The 15,860-nt window shown below is 38.8% G+C and overlaps 2 protein-coding genes across 2 annotated transcripts; one reads left to right on the top strand and one right to left on the bottom strand.

Moving 5' to 3' along the window:
- Positions 1 to 3,404: 3,404 nt before the first annotated feature.
- LOC131793431 (QRFP-like peptide receptor) lies at positions 3,405 to 4,442 on the bottom strand. The gene has a single exon (XM_059110846.2). It carries the CDS (start codon positions 4,440 to 4,442, stop codon positions 3,405 to 3,407), a length of 1,038 nt encoding a protein of 345 aa, XP_058966829.2.
- Positions 4,443 to 6,596: 2,154 nt separating this feature from the next.
- LOC131793430 (universal stress protein Mb2028c) lies at positions 6,597 to 14,335 on the top strand. The gene is made up of 8 exons (XM_066172825.1): positions 6,597 to 6,702; positions 7,432 to 7,512; positions 7,819 to 7,919; positions 8,454 to 8,646; positions 9,490 to 9,600; positions 11,354 to 11,434; positions 12,706 to 12,806; positions 13,973 to 14,335. The coding sequence occupies exons 1-8, from the start codon at positions 6,639 to 6,641 to the stop codon at positions 14,171 to 14,173; spliced, it is 933 nt and encodes a 310-aa protein (XP_066028922.1). The 5' UTR covers positions 6,597 to 6,638; the 3' UTR covers positions 14,174 to 14,335.
- The last annotated feature ends 1,525 nt before the right edge of the window (positions 14,336 to 15,860 follow it).

Genomic DNA, 15,860 nt, shown 5'->3' with positions numbered 1-15,860 from the left:
AAAGCTACGGCGGTGCAACTTGATAAGCCCTGGGCGCCATAGAGAAGCAATTGAGGAGATTTTTAAGACCCTGGCGGTAATGTCCAATGAATATAAAACAGATGCAAGGGCTTACAGCACAGTATGAGTACATCAAAAATCGGACAATCTCCGCGAAATATCGAAATCCACAAGACCATATCACTGTTTTATCTTATGAATAGAAGTACACAAACCACCAGATACTGAGTGGCAGCCAGCCCATTGTAAACGCTGACACGATAGCAATGGAGATGTCTAGAACGATTTTCTCTCTCTTTAAACGTTGTCCTCTTCTGCTGACTGATTGTTCGCCCGCAGTTTTCTGAGATTTGATTGTTAAAGCGATGGTAAGGTAAAGTATGGTGATCAAAACTAATGGGACATAAAAGACGACAGCGATCATTGCCACAGTGTAGTGTTTGAAGTAGGGAGACCATAGCGGCGTACATTCCAGCCCACCTGCATACTCCAAAGCCATAAAGAAGAACAGAATCGGGCACCTGACGACCATGGCAATGATCCAAGTGGCGAGAATGAAGAAGTGGCACTGGTTTGAACTGGTCAGTGGGGAACGGAGGGGAAAAAACTACGGCTCCAAATCGATTGACTGCCATAAGAACCAGACTCTGAGATGAAACAAGAGTGGAGACTTCTATTGAGAAGGAGCTTAGCTTACACAATGCTTGGCCGAGAGGACCTCTGACCAACTAGGAGCCGCTAATGAATAGTGAAGCTACATCACGAGGAAGCATGGAAATCGGATACACCAGATCTGACATGGCCGTGTTTGCAATAAAATAGTTGACTGGCTTTTTCAGGGATTTTGTCTTGTAGACAGTTATTCCAATAAAGATATTTCCAACCAGTGAAACTAGAAATACTGGAAAAAATGCAGCAATGTAAGCGATCTTTAGTGCTTCGTAATTGAAGCAGGACGATATGGTCTGTGTTCCATTTACCACTGTAGTCTCATTTACCGACATTCTTGGAACTGAGATACCAGTTCTTCTTCAGAGCAGTTTTCAGGAGGCTATCTATATTCTCAATAAAGAAAACAAAGCTGATTACTAACAAATAACTCAATGTACTTTCTGCAGCTAAACTTATTTTACTTAGTTGGAATTGTTTTCCATGAGGAACGAATTCAAAAGATGTTTTCCAGCGAAAACACTTTTTCCTTACTCACTTATTAATTTTTTTTTCCTGCCTTTATTTTGTATGCTTTTTCTTTTGAAAATGTGTTGGTCTAAAGCCTTTACTGTATTTGAGTTTTTGCGTTACAATCCCACCATGCCTAGAGCACCAAATAAAGACTGTTTACATAATTATTGTCGCATGTAGCCTCTCTACAACTCTCTAAATACATATTCACAATCTATTGTAAAAGATGTACTCCATAAACGTGAGAGTTATTATTACCACCTGCATAAAAATACTTGGTAGTAAGACGCTCAGTGGTGAAATCAGTTTTAGAGAATTATATATTGACATACAAAAGAAACGGAATGAATCTTTGTGTCCATCGTATCAAGAAATGGCCCATTGTTCCGGGTCAACTTTCCAAACAAAAGTCCTGAGTAATTGGTAGTCCTGAGGGACTTTGGCCGAAGGGAGGCGGAAAAGCTCGTAACAGATCGAGAAAATTATCGGAGTGACAATTTTTCTGCACTGGGGGAGTGGGTAGTGTAAATATGCACCAGTAAAATCAATCTCCATCGGTGTACCCAGGGGTAGACTTGACCCTCGTTTAGCGCATCGAGCCAAAGGTTCGCAAATTAGGCGATTAAAGACCTTGTTTCTGGCGCACAACTGTTTTCAAACGAGGCGCTCATCATTTTTAGAACCAGCATGTTTACCTAACACGAGGATCCTTCTTTGCAAAAGCGCCGAATTCGTGAAACCATGTTGATGATACAAGATATAATGATCAAAGGAATGATTTCTAGTTTTTGCGAGAGCATGTATTTGAGTTATTTTCGTTTTCAATCAAACGCGTGGCAAGATGAGGGTGTGATATTTTTTCTCTCACAAGTCTCACAGTGAAGAAGGTGCGAGTTTTTTTTATTTATCTTTTTCAAAAAAAGCAGGTCTCGAAACCTTTTATCCGATCTGGAACTTAATCCCGTTAACATTTGTGATGACTTTCAAAGTCACGTTCTCTCTGCTTTTTCTTTCGATACCGGAGCCTTGTAATAGTCGGAGATCTCTGTAAAAAGGTAAACAGAGGAGCTTAGAGTTGTGAGCCACAAAAATCTATATATTTAATACTGCTTTCGCTGGAAATTGTATCAAAGATAATTCGATATATCGTAGAAACAAACACTAAAGCAGTCTCGCACCTCTTCCTGTCATCGATTTCCTCGCGATAATCTGAACAAAGTGACGGTAATAGTTCGGTATTGTATTGCTAAAATTGCTGATTTCTGGACCTTTATTTTCCATCCGCCGCTAGTGTAAAATTTTCTGTCCCGACAGTATTTTTTTCTCTACTTGCAAGACTGGTTTTGGCAGAAAGCCATTAGTGCTAGTGAATCTGTTTGACGGTCAGTGTGTCTTGTACGTCAATTAGAGGCTGTGTACATTTTGTGGCCTTTCTGATACTTAAAATTACACAAAATTCTTGATGTATTCATGAATAACCACAATATAAATGACAGTTTTTTTAATGACATGTTCCGGCCTTTCGGTGTAGGGAAAAGCTGAAAGTCGCATTATGGAAAGCTGTGTGTGTCCTCTCTTGGGCTCAAAAAGTGTAATAATAATTAGAATGTACACAGACAAAATGGGCTGTCTTCCTTTCGTTTTTATTATTCGGTTCACCAAATACTGGAAAAGTGAAGAGGCATCGAGCATTGGAACTTAGCCATCGGATTTGGAATCAGATAGGAATCCAATTTGTAAAGGCTAAAATTTATTTCAAATAGTAAAGTCTTCTGTCAACTTCTTTCAACTCCAATGGAAAAACTGAAAGAGACCTCAAGCTCAGGTGCCAGCCATGAAACCTTTGTGCTGTGAGTCAACAACTTGCTAACTGTGAGGAACCGATTAAATATTTTTGAGGCACTACATACTCTTACCCTGACCTATCTCGACTTGCCACCTCCCTGTATAATTTCTAATACATGATTGGTCACAAATAAAAAGCACTTTGTGACCACTCATGTGTCACAAATCAGAATACGTCATGATCATGTTAAAAATCTTGTTTTTATTTCTTTTTTATGTAGACTGATAACATAGCGAGTAACGAAACCAATCTCTGGACTTTGTTACATGCCATGCAAACGGCCCAGTCAAATGTTTTATAAATAAAAGCAGATGATAATATTTACCTTACAATCATTAGCAAATGAAACAGATTTTTGATGGAGGTTATCTAGAACTTAATCCCTTTGTGGGCGTGAATAATTTAAGGTAATAGCTTGGGAATCAAACAAAGGTGCAATTTGATTAAGCGCTTGACTAACAGAGAAGCAACTGAAAAGATATTTGAGTCCTTGACGATAGTTTCCACTGAAAATGAAACAAATGTAAGGATTGACAGCACAGTTTGATCGCCTCAGAAATACGGCTATGACCCCAAAGAATTGAAAGCCACACGATGATATTGTTCTGTCTGAAGAATAGAGGAACAACAGCCACCAGATGCTGAATGGCACCCAACATACTGCGAACACCAACACAATTGCAATGCACATCTTAAGAACATTTCTTTCTCTCTTTAAACGTTGTTCTCTAACGTTTACCGATTGCAAACCTATAATCTTATTGGCTTTCATTTTGAAAGCAATTATAAGGTACAAAATGCTAATAAAAACCAAAGGAAAATACAGATATAAAATAGTCATCGCGACAGGAAAGGTTTCTTTGAGCGAAGACTCTTCAACTGCCGCTTTCCACCGTCTCACGCACGCCAACCCCTCTGGCTGCTCCACAACTTTCCAAGTAAACAGGGATGGGCAGAAGACAACCATAGCAATGATCCAAGTGGCGAGAATGAAGAACCGACCGCGCTTTGAACTAATCAGTGGGGAACGAAGGGGAAATACCACAGCTCTAAATCGATCTACTGCTATTAAAACGAGACTCTGAATTGACACAGCACTTGATACATCAACTAAATAACCAGATAGCTTACACAATGCTTGGCCAAGAGGACCATCGATCAGCCAGGTGTTGGTATTCAACTGAACTAAAACCTGAGGAATCAGGAAAATAGGAAACAGCAGATCAGATATGGCCATGTTTGCAATAAAATAGTTGACAGGATTTCTCAGACTTCGGGTTTTGTACACAATAACTCCAATCAAGGCGTTTCCAGTCAGCGAAACAGCAAATAGCAGACAGTAAGCAAAAGTGTAACCAATTCTTTCTACTGAGAGGTTGAAGCAGCTCGACGTGGACTGTGTTCCAGTCGTCATTACCGCCACGTTTGCCGACATTCTCAAAACAAAGAGATAAGTTTCTTCTTCACCAGCAGTTCTGCGACTCTGAAGATTACCTACCTACGCTCTATTGACATAAAACACACGCGCAGCTGATTATTTACATATATAATAACATTGCATATCCGGACCTGGTTATCTACATGGTAATTAAAACTGTTCAACTTTATGAAGCACCTCCAGACCTTAATTAATTTTACTCTTAATTCCCACTCTGTATCCAAAACTTCCCGAGATAAAAAAACTGCGTTATCATTCATATCGATATTTACCCGGAACGGTATGGTTAAGAACATTCTATAACTGGTATTATAATGTTAAATTATAAAAATAATAAGAAAAAACCAATATACTCGATATCAGTGATAAAACAGTTTTGAGAAATACGTCTTCGTAGGTTTAGGAAATACGTGAATTATTGTCTCTCAACGCTTGTAACAGTCACCATGATGACTTTTAGGTGAAAACAAATTCAATTGACTTCTATCCGATTTACCTTTCGATTAAGGGGCTGCCATCTCTACCAAATGCAAACTAGTCAAACGGATCCTGATCTGTAACGGGAAAATATGCTATTGAGTCTAATGTTCAAACCCAAACTTAGCCGCCCACGATGTGACCAGAGTGAAAAAATAAGCTCACTTTTTTCCTCTGATGTGAGAAATCAGCTTGCTGACCGAAAGGAACCACTTAATTACGTTCAAGGTGTTAGTTGATTGCTCTCCTGGAATCCTCTGGGATTTGATTTTTAAAGCAATAAACGTATAGCTATGAAAACCACAGGGACAAAAATGATGGCAGCGTGCATCGTTAAAGAGTAGTTTTTGAAGGACGGGTACTCTCCGAATGCGTCATTCCAATCACACACGCCAGCTCCTCTGGAAACTTAACAGATTTCCAGGCGAACAGGTCTGGGCACCAGATAACCGTAGCAATGGTCCAAGTGGTGATAAGGAAGTTATTATTCCACTATCATTTCATTTTCTAGTAAAATAAATTTTAATTTTCAGTTTGCGCAATACTTCCTACGTAGTTCTACGACCTTCAATGAATATCATGTCGATTGCCAAAGGCGTGCGTGAAAGAAACAACACAAGCGAAACAATTAATTGACAGAAGTATTCTTTGGAACATACAACAAAATCGGATTTACTTGAAAGTTTTTTAAAAAGTCAAGCCCAAAGTGTGAATTAAAAAAATCAAAGTCTAGAACCTTCGGCGCACCCATTTTGTTGCTCCGCTTTCCTTCCGCATTATTCCCCTGTTCTACAGACGGCGTTCTGTTGCCCTAATATGGTATAATGGCGTAGTAGTGGAATAGTTTCTTGATGAATGTTATTAACCACTCGTGCGATCAAGATGGCTAGATAGTGGCCAAGAGCTTTGTTCGCGTTTTCGTGGGCCGAGACGAAGTCGAGGTCCACAAAGACGAAAACAGGACGAAGCTATTATCCATGCAGCTATCTTGACCGAACAAGCATGGTCAATAACAAATGTATTATAAAACAAAAAGATTTCGCTTTAATAAGAATCAATAATCAAGAATGACTTGTTTATTCTGAGTGCCGGGAAAGAAAGCTAACTGTCTTTGTTGCAAAATAAACCCACGAAATTCGTTTAGTACGATTCCTTTGTCATTGTTTGTCAGCATTGCCAAGAGCTATTACCAAGTATTGCATAAAACCGAGTGGTAGCAAATAAGAACCCTTTCCTTATTGGAAAAAAAAACTTCCCACTAAGTGTAGAGTAAATACAAGGGTATGGAACGAAATTTAATCGTGAAGTTATCTACGAAGGCCCCAAGATAGGATACTTTTGTAGTCTACGGCTGATCCAAACCGAACTTGAATAGGCGAGGGTGACAGGCAAAAGGCATCCGGTACAAATTAACATGAACTGCCTGATAGAAATAAACATTTCCATCACACATTTTTCTCTTCTGACGCGCTGTTGTTTAACCATTGACCGATCGATTTTTTGCTTAGAGCCTTCTGGGAAATAAGTTGAAGGTGAAATCACAGCCATCGTCTATTGGAGGATATTATTATCATTCACAGGACATCGCGTGACTAAATTAATTTTATACAATAGGTCAAGATATAAATTGAACAAAACAACTTAGACGTGACGTATTTCCCTGACACCTTCGAGACTGCTGCGCTCCCGCTTATTATGTCTGGAAGACTTGTGGCAATTGCTGTGGATGCGAGCGAATACAGCGAAAAGGCATTTGACTGTGAGTATTAAAAAACACGTTTAAATCTATGTTCTACATGAAATCGTTACTGAATACGTTCCACGAGCTCAAAATGCGTTTGTAAATATTTAGGTCGAGTGGTAGCTTGTGTTTACGATAAGTTGAATTGTTTTCAAGTCAAAGGATGCGCACTTGTCGCGGCCAAAATAGTGCAGTCAATGTTTACCTTATGAATACCTTGTCTGAAGAGAATCTTTTGAAATTTAACTCACGGTTTTTACCTGAAGAGCGATAATGACACATTTGCGTGAGAATCTGCACGAACATGAATACATTAGCTTGCTTGTAGGTTTTGTGACATCGGAAGAAACGTGCCAATTGACTTGATTCGATACAACAATTTTCTTATATATTATAATACCCAGGGAGAAGTGAGAAGTCCTACTGAGTGGGAGGGGGGAGGAGAAGGAGAGAGCTCCGAGGCCAAAACGAGCTGAGAGGAGAAGAAAGAAAGACTTGCTATCGCATCTGTTTACCCGCATTTATATCGACACACGACATGTTTTCATCACGCATCTTGCTTAGACGTTGTGTTAATTAACCAAACTTTGTGGTCTGAATTCTCAGTCGTTAAGCATTTTGCGCTGAGTACTTATGTCAACGAGATGGTATTATTGTTGTTTCCTATCCCTCAAGATCCCTCTGTTTTAGCAAAGCTTAGATGTTTGTTTAGTTTCTTTTTTGTACGTCTTTGTTTATCCTGAACAGGGTTTATGACAAATGTTTATCATGATGGCGATCGACTGCTTGTGGTACACTCGCATGAACTGCAGCCCCCGGCTTTGCCTCGTAAGTAATATTTTTGCACCTAGAGTGAAATACGTCAGGTGGAGGCGTCGAAGGAGAAGTGTTTGAAGACCAAATTGTAATCCCTCCATATAAAATTTGAAATTTATGTACTTGGCAGGCTACTTTGCAGAAATTAGGGGTAATCCTTCGATTTTTGGGGCGCAATTTTTGTTTCGCTAAGACATAAAGCTTGTACAGATTTCTGATCAGGGTCAAGATTGGGCCAGAAAAGGTCAAGGGAGGCTGTGTACGCCCTCTGATGGATTCATATGAAAAAATAAACGTGTTTAATTGTTTTCTTTGAAGATATGATGGCCACGGACGAATGGCGCCGTGAAGTTGTGAAACACGAAAATATTATAAAAGAACTGGAGAAGAAATACGAGAAGAAATGCAAAGACTTGAAGGTAGTGTGTCTACTGGTGTTATTCAGAAAAAAAATAAAATCAGAAATGTAAAAATCCTTTTAATACTTCTGTTTCTGATCATAAAGAGATAAATCTCAATTTGCAACTGAGAGCACAGTAAATTTTCAAATAAGCCCCGCTCTCTGACAATCCCCCCTTTAATAATATTCTTTAATAATAAGGTTCCTTCTCCGACAATCTCCTCTCTCTCTCTCTAAAAATGCCACCCCTCTCCAACAAACTCCCCCCTCTCTTTCTCCAATAAGCTCCCTTGTCTGACAACCCTCCTCTCTCCAATAAGTCCCAGGCCTCTCTGATAAATTCTCTCCCAAATAAACTCCCCTTGCTGAAAATCTCTCTCTTTTTCTCATAAGTCCACCTTTTTTACAATAAGCCCTTCCCCCTCTCCGAAAATTCCCCTACTCTCCAATAAAACCCCCTATCTGATAAGCTCCCTCTCCGATAAACTCCCTCTCTCACAAATTTTCTCCTCTCTCCAATGAGTCCCCACTGTAATCATTCCTCTGTTTTTAGTTGTCAGCAAAGATTGTTGTAGAAGCTGGCTCTCCTGGAGAGAATATCTGTAAGGTTGTCAAGAAGGAGGGGGCAACTTTTATTGTGATTGGCTGCCGCGGTGTGGGAACAGTTCGCCGCACCATATTAGGAAGTGTGAGTGATTATGTCGTTCACCATGCCCACGTACCAGTGATAGTGGTACCAAAGGAATAGGGCGAACAGGCGACTCGCAGTACCCCCCTAGAGTGAGTTCCAGATGCATTTTAAAGATAGAGGAGGTTCTCAGCCCATTTCATTTTACTCTTTGACTTTTGTAAATAAGTATACCGATCGTGCGAGAACAACAGTGTTTGGTATTGAATTAGTTTGGTCATTTAAGGCCTGACTGAATTCTCCAAACAGAATGAAAACATACTATTCAATTATGAACCCAGCTAACAATTTTAAACAAGTCCTTTGTCGTACAAGAGGTCTTAACATATATTTCAAGAAGTGTTGGTCAAGGAACTGTGATTAAAATGTGTATACTTTTATCAGATATTCAGTAGAATATGTGTGGTTCAGTAAAAGATTTGTACTGTAAATTAAAACGCGTTCTTCAAAATAAAATTGGCTCTATTGTTTTGCTTTCGTCTGCACCGCGGTTTCAATTAAAGATACATCCTCTATTAATCTGTGAAAATTGAGTTAAAATCAAATGGTGTTGGTATTAAACTGAACTAAAACCTGAGGAATCAGGAAAATAGGAAACAGCAGATCAGATATGGCCATGTTTGCAATGAAATAGTTGACGGGATTTCTCAGACTTCGGGTTTTGTACACAATGATTCCAATCAAGGCATTTCCAGTCAACGAAACAGTAAATAGCAGACAGTCAATCTAAGAAATCCGAAGGGGTAAAAAATTTAGAACACAGCAATTCTCTAACCCTCCTCTCCCTGAAATAAAATGCCCGTCCTAGACATGCAAGTTCTCACGCGCGCTGTCACGCGTCATGCATTTGAGTGAACACATTGGCTGGTAAGACGCAAAGAGTAAACACACCTGATTTCAGTGATTTTCATTCGTCGTTCAGCTATCAAAGGCAACAACATGGCGAGTTCTGAAGCAAGAGTTGTGTGCATAGCAGTAGATGGAAGTGAGCATAGCGAGAAAGCGTTTAACTGTAAGTTCCCTAACTAAATTGATTAGATACAGTTGCTCAGGTACACTGAATAATGATATCGTAGTCACCCGAAATATCGGGAGATCTTAGAGGTGGTTCGCTTTCAAAGGATTTTTATTGGTAACGCCTCTTTGGACTTATTATTTTCGAATAGCGCAAATAGGACGGTAAAAAATTACTGTTTCGATCGAAAGATTCTCTATTGTATCATCTGTATTGGTAAGCGAACGTCAGTTTATTCCATAACCTTGGACGCGTGTGATCAATACTGTTTAAAAACAGCTGTTAACGCTATATTTTGACTAGACCACATAAAACGAACTCGAAAAATCAACAGCTCTTAAGGTAAATTAAGATGATCTAGAATTATGGAAAAAAATTGTCATCTAGCAAGTCCAGTTAATTTGCGTGTCCCTTATCACGCGTCGCTCCAGCCTAGATTATTACGGAAAACAGTCACGCTTGAATCAAAACTGGTATTCGTCAGTGTATCTAAGGAGAATCATTTTGCCTGTCATTTCTGTCTCTTAACGGTTTTAGCAGCATATTTACGGCTTGTAATCGCCCGAAGAGGTTGTTATAAAATGATGTCCACATTACATGTAGTGCAACGTGACAAAAATACCCCACCCTTGACAATCTCATAAACCTCCCAGATCAAATTTGTAATTCCCCTCACTGTCAACCATCAATTCTTATAATGTTAGTTCAGAGAATTTAGTATGGGATCAACTAATTATCCCAAAATTTATATTTTTCTTTATTCGAATCATTTATCTGGTTGATATTGTATTGATATTGTAAGGAGAAATTCTGTCCTGGTCACTCATGTGAGTTAAAGGGTTAAATTCTGTCTGACGAGTGCTATGGAGGAAGGAATTGATGCTCATTCTTGGAAATTTTAAAAACATTAGAAGCTTACAAATCAGGGGCTAAACATCAAGACCTGAACATTGACAGATCCACCCTAGCAGAGACTTGCCATTACTAATGGTTCGATGGCAGCTGTGTGTGCAAAGCTTTGAGGTGGGGAGGATGGTTTTGGTCACTTTTGTCACCTTTCTCCTAAGGATCTTTCTTGGCAGACATCATGCATGTTTTTAGGCTAAATTCCATGGTTGGAAGCCAGCTATGCCACAACTCAGCTAATGGGCTTTGTCTTTGTTAGTGAAGTGTGGTTCACTGCTTAAGGCACAGGGTTGGGGAAGGGTTTTATTTGACAATGGACAGAGAGTTAATATTAGTTTTGGAGCAGGTATATCTTTTTAAGAATTGGTGGGATTTTTTTTGTATCTTACTAATAATTATACATCAGAGGCAATCATATGAAATCCAATTAGTATACGTCGATGAAAAAATATTTTTAAATCCTCCTCAAAATTGTCTCTTTAGAGATGATGTATCTATAGATAAGTGGGAGTCAGGGAATTTGGTTGGTGTCCTTAATAGACAAAATTAATACACCCTGCTTTCTTCATTAGAAATCTTACTTTTGGAAATTTGAAAGTGGTCATGATAATTGTGGGAGTATTAAAACCAACAAATTTAGTTTTTCCAAGTTCTCTTTTAATTGAGATATCCTCTTCTTCCTTCATCTAATGGGTACCAGTATCTTTGATTTACTGAGCTGTATATTTTTACACAACCATTATTGATGACCCAAACTTTGAAACAGAATTATTTAGCACTTTGAAGACAAAGTCATGTGTAGCATTTTTTTCTCGTTATTTTCCATTATGTTTTCTGTTTGCAGGGTATAAAGATCAAATATACCGCAATGGAGATCGCTTGGTTGTGGTCCACTCTCATGAACTACACCCACCTGCCTTGCCTCGTAAGTAGATCTTTCAAATATCTGAGGTCATCTTCCAATCATATTCTCTATAAACCACTGTACATATGGCTAAAAATATACCAAGATTTTAAACAATGATCGAGGCCTTCACAGTTAAACAGAGCAAATCTTATCCACATAGCTGTTAGGTACTACTGTTGTTAAGACATATTTTTTGGGTATTTTCATTTCTGTTATTGATTTATTCCTCATTTTCTATCTCAACTGTCCCTCCAGCCATCCATTGAAGGCTTTATTATTGTTATAGTTACCATATTTATCTTTGTTCTTATTATAATTATTATTAGTAGTAGTAGTAGCAGTAACAGTAGCAGTAGCAGCAGCAGCAGCAGCAGCAGCAGCAGCAGTAGCAGTAGCAGTAGCAGTAGTAGTAGTAGTAGTAGTAGTAGTAGAAGTAGAAGTAGTAGTAGTAGTGGTAATGGTATTAGGACTGAGTGAAGTCCAGTTTAGTCTGTAATCATATGAGTTATGACAAAATTGGATGACCGCACACACAGGGGTCCAATTTGTTTATCACGAGTATGATTACAGATAGTATTGGACTCCACAAAGTCTTATTACCAATAAATCTTAAAAATACAATTTTTGAAAAATTCCAAAAATTGTGCTCAAAATTTACCAAATATTTTCAAAAAATTTACAACAAATTTTTGAAATCTTACCATTTTTTGTTGAGTTAAACTACAACTTTGAATGTGATTGGCTTATTGAACTGTTCAATAACAACTTTGTAAGTGAATCATGGAAAATAGGATTTTTAAACCAAGTGCAATGGAGGAAATTGTAATTTTTATGATTATTATCATTATTATATTGTTATTATTATTATTATTATTATTATTACTATTTAAGTAATTTTTTGTGCGCATTCACCATGATGAGAACCACATGTCAAGTTGCATTTATTTAAAAACTTTCACTTCAAATACTTTTTCTATCCTCCTCAAAAGGGTTTTTCTAAGTATGCCTTACTCAATGTGAAAAATCAGAGTTAAATTTTAAAGATCCACATGTGCCTTATTGACATACAGCGCGCGTGTGCATCCACGGCTAATGGAAGCTATGCAGGTAATGTAGTGTTAACAACTGGGTTGAAAACGTAAATTAGCCACCGTAAAGGATAAAAAAGCTGACGTTTCGAGCGTTAGCCCTTCGTCAGAGCGATCGCTCTGACGAAGGGCTAACGCTCAAAATCACGGTAGTAGCCATACGTTTTCCTCACCTCCCCAATTTTCCTTTGTCAAACCTAGATGCTATTGCTACAGAGGAATGGAAGAAGGAAGTCCTGAAACACGAACAGTACATCAAAGACTTGGAAGAAAATTTTAAAACCAAGTGTGAGGCAATGAAGGTATTTAGTTGGCATCACTCAGAACAGTGTGCACTTTTTTTATACTTAAGTACAATGTATATACACTGTATACTGACAATGCAGTTCGTCTGCCATGTTTTGAAAGCCCTTGATTTTCGCGTTTTAAACTAAACGCTTCATTCAGAAAATTTGTAGTATGCGCAAAAGAACTTTATAAAATAATTCAAATAGTACGCGCGCTCTGATTGGCCATAAAACCATTTTACATGAGCGTGCGTAGACACAGTTTTCGTTCCTCATTCATTAGTTATTTTATAAAAGAAATGTAAAATGGTTTCCGTGTTCTATATAGCCTGATATAAACACTTGGGAGGTTGGGAGAACACTCGATAAGCTGGAAACCACTCCGCTTTGCGTCGTGGTTTCCTACGCGTATCTCGTGTTCTCCCAACCTCCCGCGTGTTTACATCAGGCTATGTAAACACGGAAACCATTTTACATTTCTTCAATTGACTTGCTGCCTCCACACGTGTATCAAAAAAAGTATATGCATAAGCGCCCTATCATCAGTAGCAAAGCCGCTAAAAATTAACCGAATATTTCCTGTGGACTGATACAAGAGGGATATTTCGTTTCGAGGAAACATCCCGCATGGAGGAATCAGTCCGCGTATGATTGCGTTTTTTAACTCTCTAGACACTAGTAATGGCCAAGAGTTTCTCGCGCTTAGAGCTGGTAACGTGTTGTGTTTGTATCTAGTTAATAGTTTTCCAGCGCTTTTATCGTTCACTAGTCTTCTGTGCTCTTCACTGGCTGCACGTTATTCAGTGATTATGAGTCAAAAGGTGGAATTTCTTCACCCGTTTTCCCGCGCTTTTTATTAGTTACGAGTCTTCCTCCGCCTGTCAACAAGTTGTATGTTTCCCGTGCTAAGCCGTGCTAGGCACTGACTGGGTGTTTTCCTTCCCCTTTCCTTGACTAAAGTTTTCTTGCGCTTTTCAGTAGTTATACGTTCTAGAGTGTTAGACCCTGGGTTACGTGTTTTCCCGGATATTTTCCTGGTCACATGTCGTCCGTTGATTATTTTAAGAAATGCAAAAAGCTTATTATTTCTAAAAAACAATTGCAGTAAAAAGCTATACTTTGCCAAAATTTTTAGGTTAAAACACCTCATACCATGGTTATGTTGATTTTATATCCTCTAGGTTTCTGCCAAAATCATCATCCAAAGCGGACATCCGGGAGACCATGTTTGTAAAACTGCTCAAAAGGAAGGTGCTGCCTTTATAGTGGTTGGCAGCCGAGGAATGGGCACAATCCGTCGCACCATATTAGGAAGTGTCAGTGACTACATCATACATCATGCGCACGTGCCCGTGATACTGGTTCCTAAGGTGAAGAACTGACTGTACCCAACCTCTCCATTCACACTGAAAAGAAGCATTAAAGATGAAGGAACAGTCAGTAGTAGGATGAAAGAATGTAGCTTTTTTTACGATTGAATTCTCTTGAATTCTTTCGTTAGAAGTTGGTTGGGGATTCAAATAAACATTTTACTATTATGATAACCGTTTTCGTGTCTTGTTCTCCCCTTTGTTATGGAACAAGGACATTAACAGGATGTGTCTGTGTAGCTGGAAGATCTTAGGTTGGAATCCTCGCGTAAGTCGATTAAGAAAACTTCTCTCTGCTCAGCTGGCAGAGTACTTCACACCGAAAGTGCAAAGTCTAAGATCTGAATTCTCAAGAAGGTCGATCTAAACAATTTTTTTCGCTCAGCTGTTTGAGTATTTGATGGCAAAATTGCGAGATCTGGAGTTTGAAATCTTTGGGAGGTTGACCCAAGTATGTTTTCTGCTCAGCTTGCAGAACAGACCAAGACAAAATTAAATGTTGTTGTGAGGTTGGATTCCCCACAGTCATTAACCCAAATTTATTTTGTGCTCAGCTCATAAAGTAGCGAACAATTTTCTCGAAAAATTTTTTGAATATCAATAGTACAGGCGAAAATAGGAAATACAATCCCTGGGTGACATAGTCTACGTGTAGCCGTACCCTTCCCCCTTTAAGGTGAACCGTGTCACCATGGGGGGGAGGGTACGGCTGCAAGTAGGCTACACTTGACACAGTCCTCTGGTGGTTACAGCCGACGACCAAAATGGTTCTGGCCTACGGTTTGAGACCTATTTAATAGAGGGGGGACGAGAGGGTGGGGAAGGGCTTCCATACGACGAATTTTTGAGAGGAGTTTCCGTTACGGAATCGTCACTAGAACTGTACAGGTCAGCGGTTGACCATCAGACTGATAATGCTAAAGGAGCAGTTTGAAATCTTATTCAAGATTCCTTTTTGATTTCGTCTCGGCTTGTGATGGAAAAGAAAGTCGTCTCTATTAAACAAAATTCTTCACTGGACGTCAAGTAACTACTAAGAGGGCAAAAGATCTTTCTTACTAAGAAGCAAAAGAACTTCCCACCTCAAACGCTTCATAACTTGATATATTTAGCTGGCGGCAAAATTTGTTCAGAACAGTTGTTGTATAAACTGTTAAAAAATCACTGGTTTTTCGGGCTTGGAAATAATGTTTTGATCTTCTATGTTACTTTAGTTTTTCATGCAAAATTGTAATGGAAATGAGCAGTCGTTTATTAGCCAGAGGTAAGCGAAAAATATGTAGTTTGGTTACAGAAGAACCCTCCAACCGTGATGCAACATTACTGAAACGAAACGCATCGACTGATTACTTTCGAAAAACAAAGCTATCAAAAAAAATGCCAAACTGCAGCTGCATCTGCCATCATCTTTCGATTTCAATTTTAAAAATTGAAAGGAGACAAACACTGATTAAAACGTTAGCAGGTTCCTGCTGAAAATTGTGTCCGGTTTCATGTTAACCCCCTGAGACAATTACCTTCCCTTTCAATTTAAAGAAACAAAAACTTTTAGACAAAACAAATACTCGACGAAAAACCATTGTAATATTCTTCCGTCTTTGGTGATTTCCCGACAGAAAAAAATATACTCAATTACAACGTAATTTTTAAAATCTCTTTTTGTACCGGCATTCCAACCTCTTTTGCTCCCCTTGTTATT

This window comes from Pocillopora verrucosa, chromosome 10, assembly GCF_036669915.1.
Source record: "Pocillopora verrucosa isolate sample1 chromosome 10, ASM3666991v2, whole genome shotgun sequence".
NCBI lineage: Eukaryota > Metazoa > Cnidaria > Anthozoa > Scleractinia > Pocilloporidae > Pocillopora > Pocillopora verrucosa.
Note: the sequence above shows the minus strand (reverse complement) of the source record. Positions and strands in the feature narration are given on the sequence as shown.

Excerpts from the sequence above, each read along its gene's own strand:
- LOC131793431 (XM_059110846.2), bottom strand. The coding sequence starts at position 4,442 with ATGACGACTGGAACACAGTCCACGTCGAGCTGCTTCAACCTCTCAGTA.
- LOC131793430 (XM_066172825.1), top strand. The coding sequence starts at position 6,639 with ATGTCTGGAAGACTTGTGGCAATTGCTGTGGATGCGAGCGAATACAGC. Across the intron at positions 8,647-9,489 it reads GATAGTGGTACCAAAGGAAT|TGATTTTCATTCGTCGTTCA; the intron begins AGGGCGAACAGG and ends ACCTGATTTCAG. Across the intron at positions 12,807-13,972 it reads CCAAGTGTGAGGCAATGAAG|GTTTCTGCCAAAATCATCAT; the intron begins GTATTTAGTTGG and ends TATATCCTCTAG.